Below are 18387 nucleotides of genomic sequence, written 5' to 3' on the forward strand. Positions count from 1 at the left end.
AAGACCCCAACAGGCCCTCTGCTGAAATTTTCTGTGAAGTCAAACCACAGGCAGTGGATTTCTGAAACTCTTGGGGAGACTTCCCAACTTGCTAAGTATTTTTCTTGGCTGCTGAATTATTTATGTCCCTTGATGGATTCTAAAGTTGGCCTCCCGCTTAGGAGGCGGATTTATAAACGAGGCTTGGGCCGGTGGCTCCAGCGTTCCAGTCTAGTAGGTGGTGAGTGACAGCCTGCAAGGCAGATGGCAGGAGAGCAGCTGCCAGGTGCCCCGTGAGGCACCGAGCCTGGGAGAGGGGCAAGTCTGCTCAGAATCTGCGCAACGATTTCAGACATTCAGAGCAGGCTGGGGAGATTGTGTCTCCTAAACCAAGGGACATTTCCTTTTGACGGGTGAGAGGAGAGAAGGAAGAAACATTTAATGAGTACCTGTGATGTGCCAGACACTTAAAAGATGTAGTCCTGTCTGATCCTCACACAAACCAGGTCTGGGTTATCTCCATTTCACAGGCGAGAAAACTGAGGCTCAGAGAAGTGAAATAACTTGAGCGAAGGGACAAGATCTGGTATTGAGAATGCCAAGGATGTGAGGCTAAAGAGGAAGTGGGAAGGGGATTTGAAGAATGTAATTGCAATGACTGCAAAAAGGCTGCAAAAGGCAAGACGTTAGGGTGATGAGAGACTGTTAAACTAGGCGGAGAGGGGTCAAGCTCGGTAAGTATAATGAGAAGAAGGGAGTGAACAGTGTGGAAAAAGAAGGGGGCGTGGAGAGAGTAGGCAGGGGTCCCAGTGGGGCAGTCCCTGGAGTGCCCTTGCCACGGTTACAGTTGTGAGCACACACACATCTCCACACTGCACAGGACGACAAGCTTGGTGCTTGCGAATGTTCTCACAATTCTTTGAACTGGTTTTATGACACACAATGGCCTATCGCCCTCCTTCCTCTTTCATCTCTTCCTGAAAAAGAAGAGTTTTTTAAGGCCAGGCTCTGGAATTTCATTAGCTGCATTTGTAAGCAAAAAGCAGACCTCCAGTTTACTGGCAGAAATGGAAAAAGGAGTAAAGAAAATTTTACTTAATAACAGTGAAATAAGAAACATTGTCCATAATTTTCCACCAAAACAACTTAATGCCTATCAGTAGGAGACAGAGAAATAAATTATAGCACATCCAATACAATGGCATAAGCAACAGCCAAAAATAAAAATGAGAGATTTCTCTTTTAATTGACAAGTAAAAATTATATATATATATCTATGGTGTACAACATGATGTTTTGATATATGTGTACATTATGCAATGGCCAAATCAAGCTATTTAACTTATGAATTACTTCACATACTTATTTTTTTGTGGTGAGAACACTTAAAATCTATTCTCTTAGCAATTTTCAACCATACAGTATATTGTTAACTGCAGTTACTATGCTGTACGATAGATCTCTTGAACTTATTCCTCTTGTCTAACTGAAATTTTGTGTCTTCTGACCAACACTAATGAGGAATTTCTTTATGTACAGAAATGGCATGACCTCTAAAATCTATTGTTAGGTTAAAAAAATCAAGGCACAGATGAATGTGCCTGCATATAAAAGAGGGTGAAGAATATAATACGAAATGAAATACATAACATAATACATTCTCATTTAATCACACACTACCTCTGGAAGGATAAATGAGTAACCTTCTGGGCAGGGAGGTGGGGGAAAGGGAAGGCAGGAGCTTTTTACCAGATCTCAGCCTAACAGAACAGTTTGGGCAGACCCTGGGGTCCTCAAAAGATACCATATTTTGCTGTGTTTGGGGACTTTAGTTGCAGGACAGCATGAATAAATGTGCACATGCCAAAGTGCCCTTAGACATTGTGTGCCTATAGTGTGGCACCTTCTCTGCTACCTCCAGCCTAAAAATCAGATTTTACGTTAATTTGGGGGTGGGCACAAAGGAAAAGTTTTCACATGACAGGGCAGACTCCCATGAGTGAATGTTGGGAACAGCTAAAGCCCTTAAGACCCTGATCCAGGGGACTCTGGTTCCTACTCAAATGGGTGCAGCACTGGTTTCTTCCTTTCACTGGGTGCTTTCATGGCATCAGGATATACTGCATCTTCGACTAAGTTTTCCATTCCGCAGATGTAGATGAACATAGGAACCCCACACCCCAAGATCATCACCAACATCAGCAGATGATTTTGTTCTTAGTGGAATCACCAATGCCAAATTCCGTGGGATAATCTTTTAAGGGATATTTTGTTTACTGCGAGAAACCCCCATTTATGTTACAATTTGCCTTGTGGCACAAGCTTTACTGAAGAGAAAAGTCAGTCTTTTTCTATCATTTTGGGGTATTAATTGTGCAGAAAAGAGTTAACATACCAGGCCTTGGCTGGCATCTGGGATTTCCAAAGGGTTCCCACCGCTGAAACTGGTAAGAGTTGCTCACTCTGCCCAAACTGTGCAAACACTGGTTTATGCTGACCACCTACTTTCCTTCTGGGAGTCTGGAATTTTGGTACATGCCCAGTAGAGTTTGCCTGCCTGACTCTTCCCCAATAAAAACCTTGGATGATTAAAAAAAAAGTCTTTAAGGAGCTTCCTTGGTAGACAATATTTCATATAAGGCATTGTCGCAACTCCTTGTTGGGTGAATTAAGTGTGCCTTGTGTGACTCCACTGGGAGAGGACTCCTGGAAGAGGAGAGGAAGCTTAGTCCCTAGTTTGTTTCCTCCAGATATCACCCCATACACCTTTTCCCTTAGCTGAGTTTGCTTTGTATCCTTTTGCCATGGTAATCATCGCCATGGCTATGACATATGCTGGGACTTGTGAGTCCTCTAGGGAATCATTAAACTTGGAGGCAGTCTTGGGGACTCCTGAAACATTAGGGTACTGATAGGTGCTGTTACAGATAAATGCCAGCATATCAGAACTCAACATGGGTAGCTTAATTCTTGCTCGTGTAAAGATAATGCCATTGCTCCCTGGGAGATGGTGGCCTTCTACTCAGTCATTCAGGGATCAGAAGCCTTCCATCTTGAACTCTGCTTTCCTCTAAGTCCTCTGTGTCCTCTCCATTAAGTTTGCAGACGGAAAAAGAGATAGTGGGAAGACATGAGCCTTTCTTAACCTTAACCCCCACATTGACCCCAAAGTGCCACACATCACCTCATCTACCCAAATTCCATTGGCAACCGCTAGTCCTATGGCCTCATCTAAATGCAAGGGGCAAGGAAATGGGGTCTCTGCTAGCAGCTGCTCTTCACTGTGGAAAGAAAGCGTGACCTACAGCAGTAGCTCCCTAACAGATACTTCCTATGAACACACTGTGTACTCAACCTCATACCAAGTGATGTGGAGCAACAAAGGGGTGATACTGTCCTTGCCTGTGCAGAGGTTGACATGGAAAAGGGGACTGGTCACCCCAAGGATGCTGGGGCAAGGCTCACTCTTCTTTCCTATCAGACCCCTTCCTCTGTGTTTCCATAGTAACTGGTGCTGAATCCTCTCACAGCACTTATCACAGTGTATTGAAACTTTCCATTTTCTTGTCTGACTCTCCCACTGAATTATAATATTTTGAGGTTGTAAACTCAGTTGTCTTACTGACCAGCCTGTGTCCCCAGTGCTCAGCCCAGAACCTGGCACATCGCGATGCGCACTGAATCCCCGAATGAAGGAATGACTGAATGAGACAGTGAGATGCATGCGGTGTGGTTCCATGCCGTGAGCATGTGCTTCAGAGTTAGTCAGACCTTCTCCATGACTTGGCAAAAGTTACTGAACTTCTCTGAACCTCAATTGCTCATTCTTAGAATGTGGAGAAAAATACCAAGTGTTGCCAAGAAGATTCTCTGAGATTATGAATGTGAATATAACACCTCACCTGGTGCTAGGTACATGATACATTCTGTAAAAAATTATGTTTATTATTAACACAAATTATAGGCAATGGGATAAAAGTTTCAATGTTCACTTACTCCAGATACATGCTTGGACAGAAGTCCTTAGGAAGCCATAGAAACCACGGGAAGTGGCCAAGTCCTGTGCGCAAGGTGATGAGAGGGAGGAGTTGTAGAGATGACAGCTTCATTCCATTGTGGAGTCTTCCTGGGAGGGCAAAGGGGCTTCCTTCCCTTGTCCTTGACAGAGAGAGTGTTGGATGCATGATTCTCAAGGTGGGGCATATTCTTCCAAGGCTTCACAAGACGTCAAGCTCATCTCACACCTTGACAATTACATTCTTCAAGACAGAGGTCTAACTCCTCCATTTACTCATTCACTTGGTCATTTTAGAGTGTACACCTTGAGCCAGGGACTGGGGATGGATAGTGATCAACAAAGAAAACCAAGCCTCTCTCTCCTGTGTATAAAGGAGGGTGAAGAATATGATATGAAATCAAAAACATAATATAATATGATATACTCTTGTTTACCCTTACAAAGGGTAGAGGTAAATCAGTGTGAAAGTGCGGTGCAGGGATGCTTCAGGAGAACTTTTCTGATCTTAAATGCCCAAGGGAGCTGGCGCAGCACGTGGCATCTGACTCCTAAGCGTCTTCACCAGCCCAGCTGTCTTGCACCCCTCTCGGTGAGAACAGCATCTCATGTGGGCCCACCCTACCCCTGGGTTTCTCAGTCTCTTGACCTCCTCACCTCCAGTGATCTTTTCCTCCACTCTGCCTCAGCCACACACTCCCTTTGGTATGCGCTTGACCTTGTCATCACCAAAAAACTGCCTCTGCCTCATCCTTCCAGTTTTTCAGCTCTTGAAAAGACCCCAACTGCTGTGTCCTTCTCTCCCTCTGTCACACTCACCAAGTAAAACCCCAGGCCTAGATAACCCAGCCATCCTTCCTGTCCTTCCTTGAACTCATTCAGCTGAACACCTGGGGAAGATCTCACAACAAAGCAAGAACTGTAAGTACACACAGCCTTCAGTGCTGCCCTGTGACAGAGACGACTCCATTCCTCTTCCTAAAAACTAGTTCAAAACTTCTCACTCCTCAAACCTCCCATGCTTCCTTCCTGTCCTCCAGCTCAGCACACTGTTAGTTAATGACCTTACCTCATTCCATTGAAAATGTAGAAGCTACCTTCTCACATCCACAAGGTGAGGCTCCCTCATTCTCCTGCCCCAAGTGCCATACACCTGTTCCCATTTCTTCCTTCCCTCTTGGTCCCGTGGAGAATGGGCCCTTCCTGTTCTCAAAGCCACTCTCTGCCGAGTACCCTTCTAAGGGATTTTGGCCCTTTATTACCTATTGTCATTCCTGGGGCTTCTACTTCTGGAGTCTCCATGGATCCTTCCCATCCTCATACAGATATATTCTGGATTCTCTCATCAATCAAACAGCAGCAAAACTGCCCTGACTCCATGCCCCCTTCATCTTTAGTTCAGGCTTCCTGCTCTGAGCTCCAGACATGTATCTATGTGCCTTGGTGCCAACTCCACTAGGGTGTCTAGAGGCATATCACATTTAATGTGTACAAACTAGAATTCTTGATTTTCTTCTCCATACCTGTTCTACCTACAGTTGCTCCCATTTCAGGAAACACCTGCCTGTTGCTCAGGCCAGCATCTTGGGAGTCGTTCTTGATTCCTGGGCTTCCCATAGTGTTCTTGTCTTCCTTCATTCTATTCTTCACACAGCAAACAAAGCATTCTTATTTTTTTTTTTTCTTTTGTTTTAAAAGAGGGAGAACAATCATCCTTGTCTTCTTCCTGATCTTATGAGGAAAGCACTCAGTCTTTCACCATTGAGTAAGTCAACTGTGGATTGTTCATAGATGTGTTTTATCAGGTTGGGGGATTCCCATCTGTTTCTAGCTTGTTGAGTGTTTATCATGAAAAGATGGTGAATTTCGTCAAATGTTTTTCCTGTGTCTGTTGAGAGATCCTGTGGTTGTTGTCCTTTATTGATATGATGCATTACGTTAGCTGATTTTCACGTTATACCAACCTTTTTATATATTGCTGGTTTGATGTTGTTGGGCTTTTTGCGTTCCAAAGTGTTACTTTTGAACAAATGAGATCACATCACTTCTCTGTTTTATAACTCTTCAGTGGACTCCCACGGGACTCCAGGGTCCCCTACGGGATTCCAGGAACCTGCCCACTCTGGGGCCCTTGTCAATGGCACCCCTTTGTTTTGCTCCCAGCACCGCCAGGTCCCACTTTCACACAAATCCTCCTCAGGTGCCGCTTGTGCGGATCAAGTCAGCACCATGGGGAGGAAGCATCTCTGGTCCCGTCGTCCCTCCCACACACCACACCCGTGGCCCTAACCGGGCTCCCTTGACTCTCCTGCAGGTGATTTACGCCCTGAACACCCGCCAGGACGAGGCGGAGGCCAGCATGGAGGCCAGCATGGAGGCGCTGCGGGACGCGCACCAGGAGGAGCTCCAGAACGCGGTGGCGGAGACCCAGGCCAGGCTCCTGCAGGAACGGGGCGGCGCGGAGGAGGAGGCCCTTCTCCAGCGCATCCAGGCCCTGGAGAGCGCCCTGGAGCTGCAGAAGAGGCTGACGCAGGAGGCACTGGCCGAGTCGGCCTCGTGCAGGCTGGAGACCAAGGAGCGGGAGCTGCGGGTGGAGGCAGAGCACGCCGAGCGCGTCCTGACGCTCTCCAGGGAGATGCTGGAGCTCAAGGCCGACTACGAGAGGAGGCTCCAGCACCTGACAAGCCAGGAGGCCCCCCAGCGGGGCCGGCTTCCCCAGGAGAGCCCAGACGCCAAGGCGGAGCCCGGCCAGGGCCCGGAGATGCAGGAGGTCCTGCTGGAGGTGCAGCGGCTGCGAGCCGAGAACCAGCAGCTGAGCAGGGACTATGCCCGCAAGGCCGAGGAGCTGCAGGCCACCTACGAGCGGGAGAACGAGGCCATCCGGCAGGCCATGCAGCAGTCGGTGAGCGAGGCCCTGTGGCAGTGGCAGGAGAAGGAGTCTGACCTCCGCAAGAACTTCCAGGTCCAGGAGTCGGCTCTGCAGGCCCAGGTCAGGAAGCTGGAAGGGGACCTGGAGCACAGAGGCCGCAAGATAAGTGACCTGAAGAAGTACGCCCAGAAGCTAAAGGAAAGGATTCAGGTAAAGCAGCATCTCCTCATGCCTCCCCAACAGGATAGAGGCATGGCCGCTAACTTTGAACACCTACTATGTGTCAGGCACTGGGCTAAGTGCTTGGCTTCTACCAAAGTGAGCCTTATTATCTCCATTGAGTTCAACTACAGCCATTCAGCAAATATTTACTGGACACTTGCTATATTCCAGGTGGGGGGCTATGGGCAGGGGACACCTGGGGAGCTAGACTTGGTCCCTGACCTCAAAGCTAGAGACACAGTTTACAGATGAGAAGCCAAGACTGAAATCGAGAGGCTTAAGGACTGGCCTAGCTGGGCACACAACTGATGAGTTTTGGAACTCAGGTCAGCCTAGTTCTAAAGCCCTTGCTATTTCCGTAATGACCTGCCTGTCCTCAAATCCTTAGGACTTTGTGTTCATAGAGAGCAGGACCATTGATGAGTCAATTATGTGAGCCCCACAAAAGCACAGAGCCCCATCTCCAAGAGTAGCAGCAGCCAATGTTCCTAATACTCCCTGAACATTGTTTTCTGTACCAGACACTTCATCTCCTTTAATCCTCACTGCAGAAAGGTTAAATAACCTGCCCAGGCCACACAGTCAGAGGATAAGGGCGATTTGATGTGCCTTGAGCCACAGAATTCCACAGACTCAGGACTTCTGCTGGGCACTTCCCCACCTTTCAGATCTGATGGCTGTTCTGTGTACACAGGATGTCTCTATACAGAGCTGTAACCAGAGAAATGGGACCCTTCCTGTCTGTTTAGGACCTGGATGTGCAGCTCAGGGAGGCCCGACAGGAGAATTCAGAGTTGAAAAGCACTGCAAAAAAACTTGGGGAGAAGCTGGCTGTTGCCAAAGACAGACTGATGCTGCAGGAGTGTCATGAGACACAGAAAACTGGTGAGATGCCCCGGAATGACTTCCTTAAAGCCCAAAGGTTAGCTGCCAGCTTGGCCTGGCTCCACTGGCAGCCTTGAGACTGCTGAGGGGGCAGAGAAGAGGGGCAGGGCTGCTTGATCTGACCCGCCAGGGGTGAGTCCCGTCCTCATAGGGCACAGGTGAGCCGACACCTAGAGCTGCCTCACCTGGAAGTGGCCCAGGGTAGACATCTAAAAGGTCTGATGTGGAAGGACCCCTTGTTCCCACCTAGTTCCCCACTAGGCCCACCATAGTGCTGAAATTCTCAGCACTGCCTCCCTCTCCACCCAGCACTTAGACAATGCTCCATGCTTTAAACATCATTTTGCATAATTACATTATTGGGTCTTTCCAGTAATTTTGTGTGATAGTTGTCTGTCTCCCATGTTACAGATCAAGACATGAGGCTGAGAAAGGGTAAAGGGGCTGGCTTGAGGTCAGCCAACTGGTTGGTGGTAGAGCTGGTGCTTGTAGGTAAGAATACATGACTTCAAATGCCTTTCCCGAGGCTCTATCAATAGCAAGTTCTTGAATACCTGCAGTGCGACCAGCCTGACACTGGGAGAGATAACAAAGGCACAAGCCCTGGGCTCTGCCTTCAGGGAGCTTAGGAACTGTGACATTACAGCCCACACAGTACCCTGTGGCATAACAGGTGTGGCCCAGGCAGCAGGGGAATAATGTATCTGGAAAAGAAGAAATCACCATGGGCCAGAAAAGTGCAGAGGAGGAGAAGTTCGAGTTGGAACGAGAAGGGTGCTGTGGTTTGGAGCAGTGGTCTCAAAAGTAGAGCATGAATACTTTAGAGAATATGGGGGGAACTTAGTAATTCTGGTTATATTTATTTTTTGTTTCATCCTTTAAATTCCTACCAGGGGACATGCCAATTTTTTTGTACATATATTGGGGGACATGCTCAATTTTTTTAGCCTATGGAAAGTGTAATCGAAAAAATTTGGAGATCACTAGTTGAGGAAGAGAGACCAGGGCAGGTATTTAAGCTCAGAATGCTGCTTGAGCAAAGAGGCAGGAGGATCACTTGAGGCCAGGTGTTCAAGACCAGCCTGAGCAACATAGCGAGACCCCCATCTTTAAAAAAATGAAAAAGGAAAAATCAGCCAGGTGTGGTGGTGCATGCCTATAATCCCAGCCTCTCAGGAGGCTGAGGCAGGGGGATCACTTGAGCCCAAGAATTTGAGGCTTCAGTGAGCTATGATGATGCCACTGCACTCTAGCCCAGGTGACAGAGTGAGACCCTGCCTCAGAAAAAAAGGAGAGAGAGAGAAAGAAGAGAATCACTCTTTTGACTATGCTTGAGGGCCAGTAGTAGACCATGAGGCAGGAATTACATAGGGGAGTGCTGGACAAAGAGGTCAACTAGCAGAATGGGGACCTGACAGTAGAAGACCTGGACACCAGGCCAAGGCCAAGGCCAAAGGCCAAATGCATTCCAAATGATGTTGATACTTATGCTTGCAGATGACATGAAGACTGAGCTCGTTTCAGAAAATGAAGTCCTGGGGAAAGCGAGTGACTTGGAAGCTCACAGTATTCATCCTGAGCAGAATCAAAGCTTTCCCAAGGAGTGTCCTTGCACGAAAGGAGGCACAGATACACAGGTAGTGTCTGACCCAGCCCTGGGGTGGAGAAGGCCCAGGAAGCTTTACTGGCATGAACTTGAGGTAGAGGTCACTCTCTAAACATGATAGATCCATAGATCCATGATAGATCCACTTGGAATCAGCAGGTCCCATGGTTTCAGGAGTAGAGATCCAGCCAACTTCCTGCCTGCCTCATGCCATTGGAAACTGGGAAACAGAATCCTCCCAACTCCTTATCGTTGGCTCCTAGGAAACTGGAAACTGGCTCAGGATGCCATTATGTGTTCCCAGTCAAAACACAGAGAGCATTCTTCAGAAACTACTGTAGCATGGGCTGGAATATCTGACCTTGTGACAATAGACACACCATTCCAAAGAGCCCTTTTCCTATTGTGGATAAAGTGAGAACTCTTACAAATATCAGACCTACAGTCTTGGAGAATTCACTGTGCCTTGTGATACATGCTGTCAAATCAGTACACAACTGCTATAACAGTTGTATGAAAGGGAAATGGGGTTCCCTGCTCCTCACCTGTCCCAGGCAGTTTTACAAGGTCCTTTCTGTTTTTATAGACCAAGAAAGAGGCAACTTTTGAGACAGAATATGTCAATATGAAGCAACAATATGAAGAAGACCTTCGTAAAATCAAACATCAGACAGAAGAGGAAAAGAAACATCTCAGAGACCAGCTAGTGAAGCGACTGGAGGACTTCGTAAAGAAGCACACTGTGGAAGTCAAATCAGTGCGCTCGTCCGTGGAGGCTGAAAGAAAGAAGTTGCAGAAGGTGAGATCCCCTTTATAGAGATTGGTCTGGCTCTTTTCCTTTCTCCTACCTCCTTCCTTTCCTCTTTTAGGTCTTATTTTCTTCCTCAAACATTTACTGAGCTCTTGCTAAATGCAAATCTAAGCTGCTTGTCTGAATACACACAGATGAAAGATGCAGTCCCTGCCCAAAGAGAGTTCAGGGTCTTTTGGAGGAGACAGGGGACACCCCTAAGAACGTGAGACAGTAGGGCCCGGAGTCATTGACGTGGGGTGGAATTGTGGCATGCGCGGGTAACTTAGGGAAATTCAACTCTACTCACTCAGCAAAAACACAAAGAAACACCAAAAACCAAAACCTCAGGCCTGGAAGATTGTCTGGAGCCAAAGCCCCGCTCTGCCACCACACTGCAAGTCATTTAACCTGGGCCCCTGCAAGGGGAAATTCTGCATGCCTCAGTTTCCCCATTTGTAAAACAGATGATGATAATAATAGCAACTGATAGAGTAGCTGTGAGGATTTAATGAGGGAATCCATGGGAAGGAATGAAGCATATCCTAGTGCCTAGGATAGATGGGCAGCAGGTAGATCCAGGTCATTAATCAGTGGCATTCCAGAGTAAGGGAAAATTCTGTCTCTGTGTACCATTCCAAAGCAAAGGGGGCAGCTTTCTGCTGTGAAGGCATGCAAAGCCTCATCTCTCATATTTGCTGGGAAAAGTAAATAAGATATGTGAAGATTTTAGGAAAAGAATGAAGTGTAAGTCAATACTATTGTGAACATAGGTGGAATACTTTCATTATTACAAGAAAGCCTCTTTATAATCTAAGAACCTGCAGTACCAGCTTTGAGTGTTCACTGAAAGATAATCCCATGTCACAGTGTTGTATGGTGGCTAAGAGTAGTAAGTACTCAAGAAATATGGATAAATAAAAGAACTCATGAAAGACCCAGACGAGTCCTGAGTCTAAGTCCTGACTCTTCTACAAGCTGTGTGACCACGGGCAGGTCACATAACCTCTCTGAAGCCTGATTTCTAAAATAGGGCTAAATACTTGGAGGGCTTGTTACGTGGATTAAGTATGGTATTACAGTATATATAAACCCTTAGCTCAGTGCACAGCATGTAGTGAAAGTTCAGTAATTGGTAGCTATTATTAATTACCATGTGCACTGGGTGACATCATGTATGATTGCAATAATATTTAATGCCCGCTATACTTTATAAAGCTCTTTATATTTATGAACACATTGAATCTTTCCAGCAGTATTACAAAATGGGTGTTCCTATCCCCATTTCAGAGTTGAGGGAATTGAGGCTCAAAAATGTTACATATGAAGTCACTCACATAGTGAGTGAAGGAGCTGCAGTTCAAACCCAACAGCCTGGCTCCAGAGCCCATGGTTTCCCCACCCCTCGCTGGGTAGACAGCTGTATTGAAAGCATTTTTTCTCCACATAAGCTGCGACTGGTTGCACAAATCTAATCCTCAGACAAACAGATGAACACTCTTTCCACCCTGAGCCACAATCAGCAGGAGGAACAGCAGCTCACTCTCCTGCAGCTACAGGTTGCCCTGGTAACCTGTCAGCCAAATCTGCCTCTGAGGGTGTAAATCCCACTTCAGCTTTAATAGGAGACATGAATGAGTCCATTTGGGGAATGAATCACGTAAAAATCAATTGTGTTTACTTCCTGGTTTTTTTTGGTTTTGTTTTACTTTTTGCTCATTTCTAAAAACCAAGAAGATGTATTATATAATTAGGTCAAGCAGATTAGGGGAAGAGGTCTCAAATCTAGGGTTTATAGACTAAAAATAGACACCATTTTCCCCTATTAAGTTAGGAGTGCACTTTATCTTCGAGCCTTTGATTGTGGGTATGTTGTGTATCCTGAATGCTACCCTAACCTGAGGAACACACTAGGAGGTGGGCCGCGGTTGTCCCAGAGGCCTCTGTGTCTTCCCTGGCCACGGATTACGTGATATTATCACTCACTCTTGACAGACAGCACAGAGTACACGTTCTATAATTAGCACTTGCATACGCCGATTGCTAGGGCAGGGATGGAAACGAAGATTTAGTGAGCACCTCCTGAGCTGTGCTAGACTCTTCTGCACTCCATATTTCATTAATATCATTTAGGATTCTTGGTGACAAGAATCACAAAACCCACTCTGGGAGTTTAGGTAGAAAAGAAATTTAGTAAAGGGTAATGGAAGACTCGGGAACTGGTCTTGGCAGCTACCCAGCCAGAAATAATGTCCCAGATCCACTGCAAACCCAATTAGGAGGCCAGACATGGTGGCTCACGCCTGTAATCCTAGCACTTTGGGTGGCTGAAGCGGAAGGATTGTTTGAGGCCAGGAGTTCAAGACCAGCCTGAGGAACATAGTGAGACCTCAACTCTAAAAAACAATAGAAAAATCATTCAGGCATGGTGGCATGTACCTGTAGTCCCAGCTAGTTGGGAGGCTGAGGCAGGAGAATTGCTTGAGCCAGGAGTTTGAGGTTGCAGTGAGCTGATGATACCACTGCACTCTACCCTAGGTAACAGAGTGAGATTCTGTCTCACAAAACAAAACTAAACAAAAGAAAACTGACTAGGATTCTTGTGCTGTCACTTCTGAGTCCAGACCTGCAGTTTATACAGCTGACACCACCAATGCTGGGCCCCGGACATTGCCTCGAGAACTGGACTATCTAATATGGGACCCACTGGACACGTGGGGTTATTTAAATTTAAATTAATTACAATTAAATGAAATCTAAAATTCACTTCCTCAGTGGCACCAGCGACATTTAAAGTGCTCAGTAGCCACGTGTGGCTGGTGGCTGCCCTATTGGCCAGCACACCTTAGCTATATCGTACTAATTTAGAACATTCCATTGTCACAGGAAGTTCAGCTGGTCAGTACTGCTCTAGAATCATTGGCTCTGCTACCGCTGCAAAGTGCAGTTGCCAAATCCTGAGTGACCCCTGCTTGTACACATCACTGGCTTCTGACTCGATGTGCAGGATAGGTGTGTCTGCTGGGGGAGCTTCCGTCACGTGCCCAAGCCCTGGCTGCAGGGAGTCTGGCGTTGGCAGGTTTTATGATAAGAGGAGGGCTCTGATGCAACAGATGGAGAATTCACAGACATCCAGAGGAGCAGGAGGTTAGATCCTGGGCAACCCAAAAGAATGACAACTCTCCACTCAATGATTAGATCTTTTCCTCGTCTGTTTTTCCATTTGACAGGTGAGTAACTGGGAAAGTAGGTAACTGAGTATCACACAGCAAAGACATGACAGAGTTGGATACGAATCAGGCCTATCAGGCTCTAAAGCCAGTAACTTTTGCCCTCTACCAGTCTACATGGGTAGCAGAATATACATCTCCCTGGGCCTTGGATGCTAACATCCGGGTCCCAGCTCTGCTACTATAAACTGTTTATTTTTCATTTGCTGAATACATGCTCCATGTCTTGAGCAATGCAGAGACACAGGAATCAGCTATGTCCTCAAGGAACTCACAGTATGGTGGGGGAACAAGATATGTACAGAGTCAAGTCAATGTATTAATATAATAAGCACCATGCCTGGGGAAAACAGACTCACTGTCAAACCTTTAATAAGTCACAAACCATTCTAGGCCTCTGTTTTCTTGTTTTAAGTAATCAATATTAGTGAGATAATTTCCTCTGATTTTTCCCAACTTTTTATTTCTATCAATTTCAAAAATACTCTTGGATATTTAGAAGTATGTTGTTTAATTTCCAAATATTTGGGACCTTTCCAGATTATCATTTTGTTACTGATTTTTAATTTTATCTCCCTGTAGTCAGAGAATAGATTCTATCATTTCATTCCTTTTAAATTTGTTCAGCTTGTCTTGTGGGCCGAATGTGGTCTATTTTGATGAATGGTCCATCTGTGTGTACTTGAAAAGAATGTGAATCTACTGCTGTTGGGTGGAGTGTTCTATACAGATAGTTAGGTCAAGTTGGTTGATAGTGTTGTTCAAGTCTTTTATGTCCTTACTGTTTTTTCCCCCCTACTTGTTCTTTTGATTACTGAGCCATGAAGATTAAAATCTCAAATTTAAATTGTGGATGGGTCTATTTCTCCTTTTAGTTCTCAGTTTTTACTTCAAGTAAATTGAAACCTTTTTATTAGTGCATATACATTTAGGATTCTTAAGTCTTCTTGATGAATTGACCCTTTTGTTATTTAGGAAATATTCCTTGTCCAAACGTCAGCTTTGTATGATAAAAATATAGATATTCCAGCATTTTTATGGTTTGTGTTACTTGGTCTATTTTAATCATCCTTTTTCTTTTTTTTTTTTTTTTTTTTTTGAGACAGAGTCTCACTCTGTTGCCCAGGCTAGAGTGAGTGCCGTGGCATCAGCCTAGCTCACAGCAACCTCAAACTCCTGAGCTCAAGCGATCCTCCTGTCTCAGCCTCCCGAGTAGCTGGGACTACAGGCATGCGCCACCATGCCCGGCTAATTTTTTCTATATATATTTTTAGCTGTCCATATAATTTCTTTCTATTTTTAGTAGAGATGGGGTCTCGCTCTTGCTCAGGCTGGTCTCGAACTCCTGAGCTCAAACGATCCGCCCACCTCGGCCTCCCAGAGTGCTAGGATTACAGGCGTGAGCCACCGCGCCCGGCCCTTAATCATCCTTTTTCTTTAACCTTACTGTGTTTCTATTTAAAATGCTATTGTGATCTACTTGGGTCTTACTTTTTCATTCAGATTGGCAATTTCTGCTTGTTAGGAGGCATTCACACCATTTACACTTAATGAAATTATCATTACGTCTACCATCTTGCTGTTTTTCCTACTTGTCACATGTTTCCTTTTTCCCTCCTCTTTTTCTGTTTATTTTTATTGGATTCATTGAGTATTTTGGGGGGCATTCCATTTTTTATCTCCACTTTTGACTTATTAGCTATTTTTGTTTTTTGGAAAAGTGGAGTGCTAGTGGTTATTCTAGGATTTATAAATTTCTTAAAAGATTTATCACAGTCTTTCTTCAGATAATATCATGTTACTTCACATATACAAACCTTACAACAATACATTCCCCTTTCCCCCCTCCTGTTCCTTGTACAATTATTGTCATACATTTTACTTTATACACGCTGTAAATCCCACAGCACATGGCTTTTATATTTGCTTAAACAGGCAACTATATTTTTAGAGAAAGTGTTTTAATGAAAAAAAGTTATTTCATATTTTTCCACATATTTGCCATTTCTACACTCTCTGTCCCTTTGGTTGATTCAGACATCCATATGGTGTCATTTTCGTTTGGCCTAAAGAACTTTCTATAAAATTTCATGTAGTATCTGTCTACTGCTACTCACAACAAAGTCTCTCTCTCTATTTTGTCTTATTTTTGACAGATATTTTTGCTGGATAAAGAATTTTAGGTTGACAGGGTTTTTTTTTTTCCTTTCCTCACTTTAAAGATGTCATTCAATATCTTTTGGTTTGCATTTTCTTCTAATGAAAGGTCAGCAGCCACACTTACTTCCTTCCCCTGCATATAATGTCTTTTTTACCTCTGCTTTTAAGACTTTCTCTTTATCACTGGTTTTTAAGTTTGATTATGATATACCATGATGTGATTTTGTTTGTGTTTTCTGGTCAAGGCTAATTGAACTTGTGGGTTTATAGTTTTCATGCAATTTGGAAATTTTAAGGCCATTATTTCTACCTTATCTCCCACTTTGCCCCTACTCTGATATTGTCCCATGAGTCATCAAGGCTCTCTTCATTTTTGACTCCTTGCCTCTCTACACTTCAGTTTGGATAATTTCTACTGCTCTATCTATCGAGTTCACTCATCTTTTTTGCCTGCACCATATAATCTTTTTTTAGAGCCCATTCAGTATATTTTCATTTCAGATATCAGATTTTTTAGTTCTAGAAATTTTTTTTTTTTTTTGGAGACAGAGTCTCGCTCTGTTGCTCAGGCTAGAGTGCCGTGGCGTCAGCCTAGCTCACAGCAACCTCAAACTTCTGGGCTCAAGCAATACTTCTGCCTCAGCCTCCCGAGTAGCTGGGACTATAGACATGCACCATCATGCCCAGCTAATTTTTTCTATATATTTTTAGTTGTCCAGATAATTTCTTTCTATTTTTAGTAGAGAAGGGGGTCTCACTCTTGCTCAGGCTGGTCTTGAACTCCTGACCTCGAGCGATCCTCCCGCCTTGGCCTCTCAGAGTGCTAGGATTACAGGCGTGAGCCACTGCGCCTGGCCTAGAAATTTCAATCTGTTCTTTACAGTTTCTCTTCTCTTCTCTTTATGTTCATGCTTTCCTTTAAATTCTTGATTATATTTATAATTACTCCTTTAACGTCCTCATCTCTGTCATTTTGAGGTCTTTTCCTATTGATTGATTTTTCAAATATAAGTAGTTATGAGTCACATTTTCCTGCTTCTTTTCATATTTAGTAATTTTTGATTGAATGCTAGACATTAAGAACATTAAAAGTTAAAAGTCGATTTTGGCCAGATACGGTGGCTCATGCCTATAATCCTAGCACTCTAGGAGGCCAAGGCAGGAGGATAGCTTGAGCTAAAGAGTTCAAGACCAGCCTAAGCAAGAGCAAGACCCCATCTCTACTAAAAATAGAAAAATTAGCCAGGAGTGATGGTGCATACCTATAGTCCCAGCTACGTGGGAGACTGCAACAGGAAGATCGCTTGAACCCAGGAGTTTGAGGTTGCAGTGAGCTATGATGATGCCACTGCACTCTACCCAGGGTGACACAGTGAGACTCTGTCTCAAAAAAAAAAAAAAAGGTCTGGATTTTGTTGGCATCCTTTTAAGAGTACACAATTTTGTTTTGACAAGTAGTTAAATTACTTGTGAATCAGCTTCATCTATTAAAGAGTTATTACTTTTATCGTAATAAAATATACAAAATATAAAATTTATCATTTTCCAGACTTAATTTTAAGCTTCATTAGGAAGAGTCTAGAGTTTGCTCTAGTTCTAGTTAAGTCCTACTACTGAAGTGTGACCCTTCCTAGGGCCTAATGCCCCACTATTGATTAGTATTAATGTTGGTATTATTGCTAATGACTGATTCTCAGTGACATTTTAGGCTTTGTACTGATTGACTCTTTAAGCTGCACTAATGAACTTTACTATAAGTACATTCCAAATAACTATCTTTTCTCCTTGAAAAAAGTTAACATGTTTTCAGTTAAAACTCCAGCTGAAGTCTCTGCATGATAATTTTCTGTGGTTGCTCAGTTGTTCCCTCACAGTGGCGCCTTCGTGTGTCTTTTCTTAAATTACCTGTACTTGTGGACAATCTAGACAAAGAAGCAGAAAATGACTGTTAGTGCTGCTTTTATTTCTTATTAGCCATGGGATTTCCTTCATGTAAAATGAATGCAACAAAGCCTGTTTCCCTGGGTATATGAGAACTCAGTGAGAACAGAGTTTATGAAAGTACTCTGAATTCTATAAATTAGTGGCCCGTGGAACTCTCTTCCAGGTTTGGGATGAAGCAATTTATATATTTGAAAGCCTTAGTCTCCTTTTCCCTCATGTTCTTGTCTTTGTAGTTGTTTTTCCTCTTCGCTGGAGTCAGGAGAATGTTAAAGCTTCCTGTTGAAATCCTCAAGGTCACTTTGGACTGAGCTGGAATGGAAATGCTTCTTTTTAATGTGTGTTCTTTCAGTGACCCAGAACTGTTTGTTTTCTAACTGTAAACCACATTATTCTGCACCTAAAATGAAGCTTACTAATGCCAGAAATTACTGCTGAAATCAGTTATTTCCATCTGTGGGGGAATTTTTTCACACTAGGTTCATTTGTCAAGGCAACAGCTGGGGCTATGATTGATTACTTATACCCTAGGAAGCTAGGCTGTGTAAATTTAGAAATAGCCATTCTTTTATGCTAAAAATCGTTATCACAGGAGATTTTCTCTGTGCTGTTACAGTGAACACATCTTGGCAGTGTTAGTGTCTGTTCTATTAAGCATGTTAAACAATACTTTTGTTCAGTAAAAGCTTC

The 18387-nt window shown here is 44.3% G+C and overlaps 1 protein-coding gene across 1 annotated transcript in view; it reads left to right on the forward strand.

Moving 5' to 3' along the window:
• FAM184B (family with sequence similarity 184 member B) overlaps nucleotides 1–18387 on the forward strand; it is a 117332-nt gene that overhangs the window by 49963 nt on the left and 48982 nt on the right. The window contains exons 2-5 of the mRNA XM_069494395.1: nucleotides 6309–7073; nucleotides 7835–7970; nucleotides 9468–9607; nucleotides 10163–10375. Coding sequence (XP_069350496.1) covers nucleotides 6309–7073; nucleotides 7835–7970; nucleotides 9468–9607; nucleotides 10163–10375 — 1254 coding nt within the window. The remainder of the gene's footprint in view (nucleotides 1–6308; nucleotides 7074–7834; nucleotides 7971–9467; nucleotides 9608–10162; nucleotides 10376–18387) is intronic.

The sequence above is a fragment of the Eulemur rufifrons genome, chromosome 19, assembly GCF_041146395.1.
Source record: "Eulemur rufifrons isolate Redbay chromosome 19, OSU_ERuf_1, whole genome shotgun sequence".
Classification (NCBI taxonomy): Eukaryota; Metazoa; Chordata; class Mammalia; order Primates; family Lemuridae; genus Eulemur; species Eulemur rufifrons.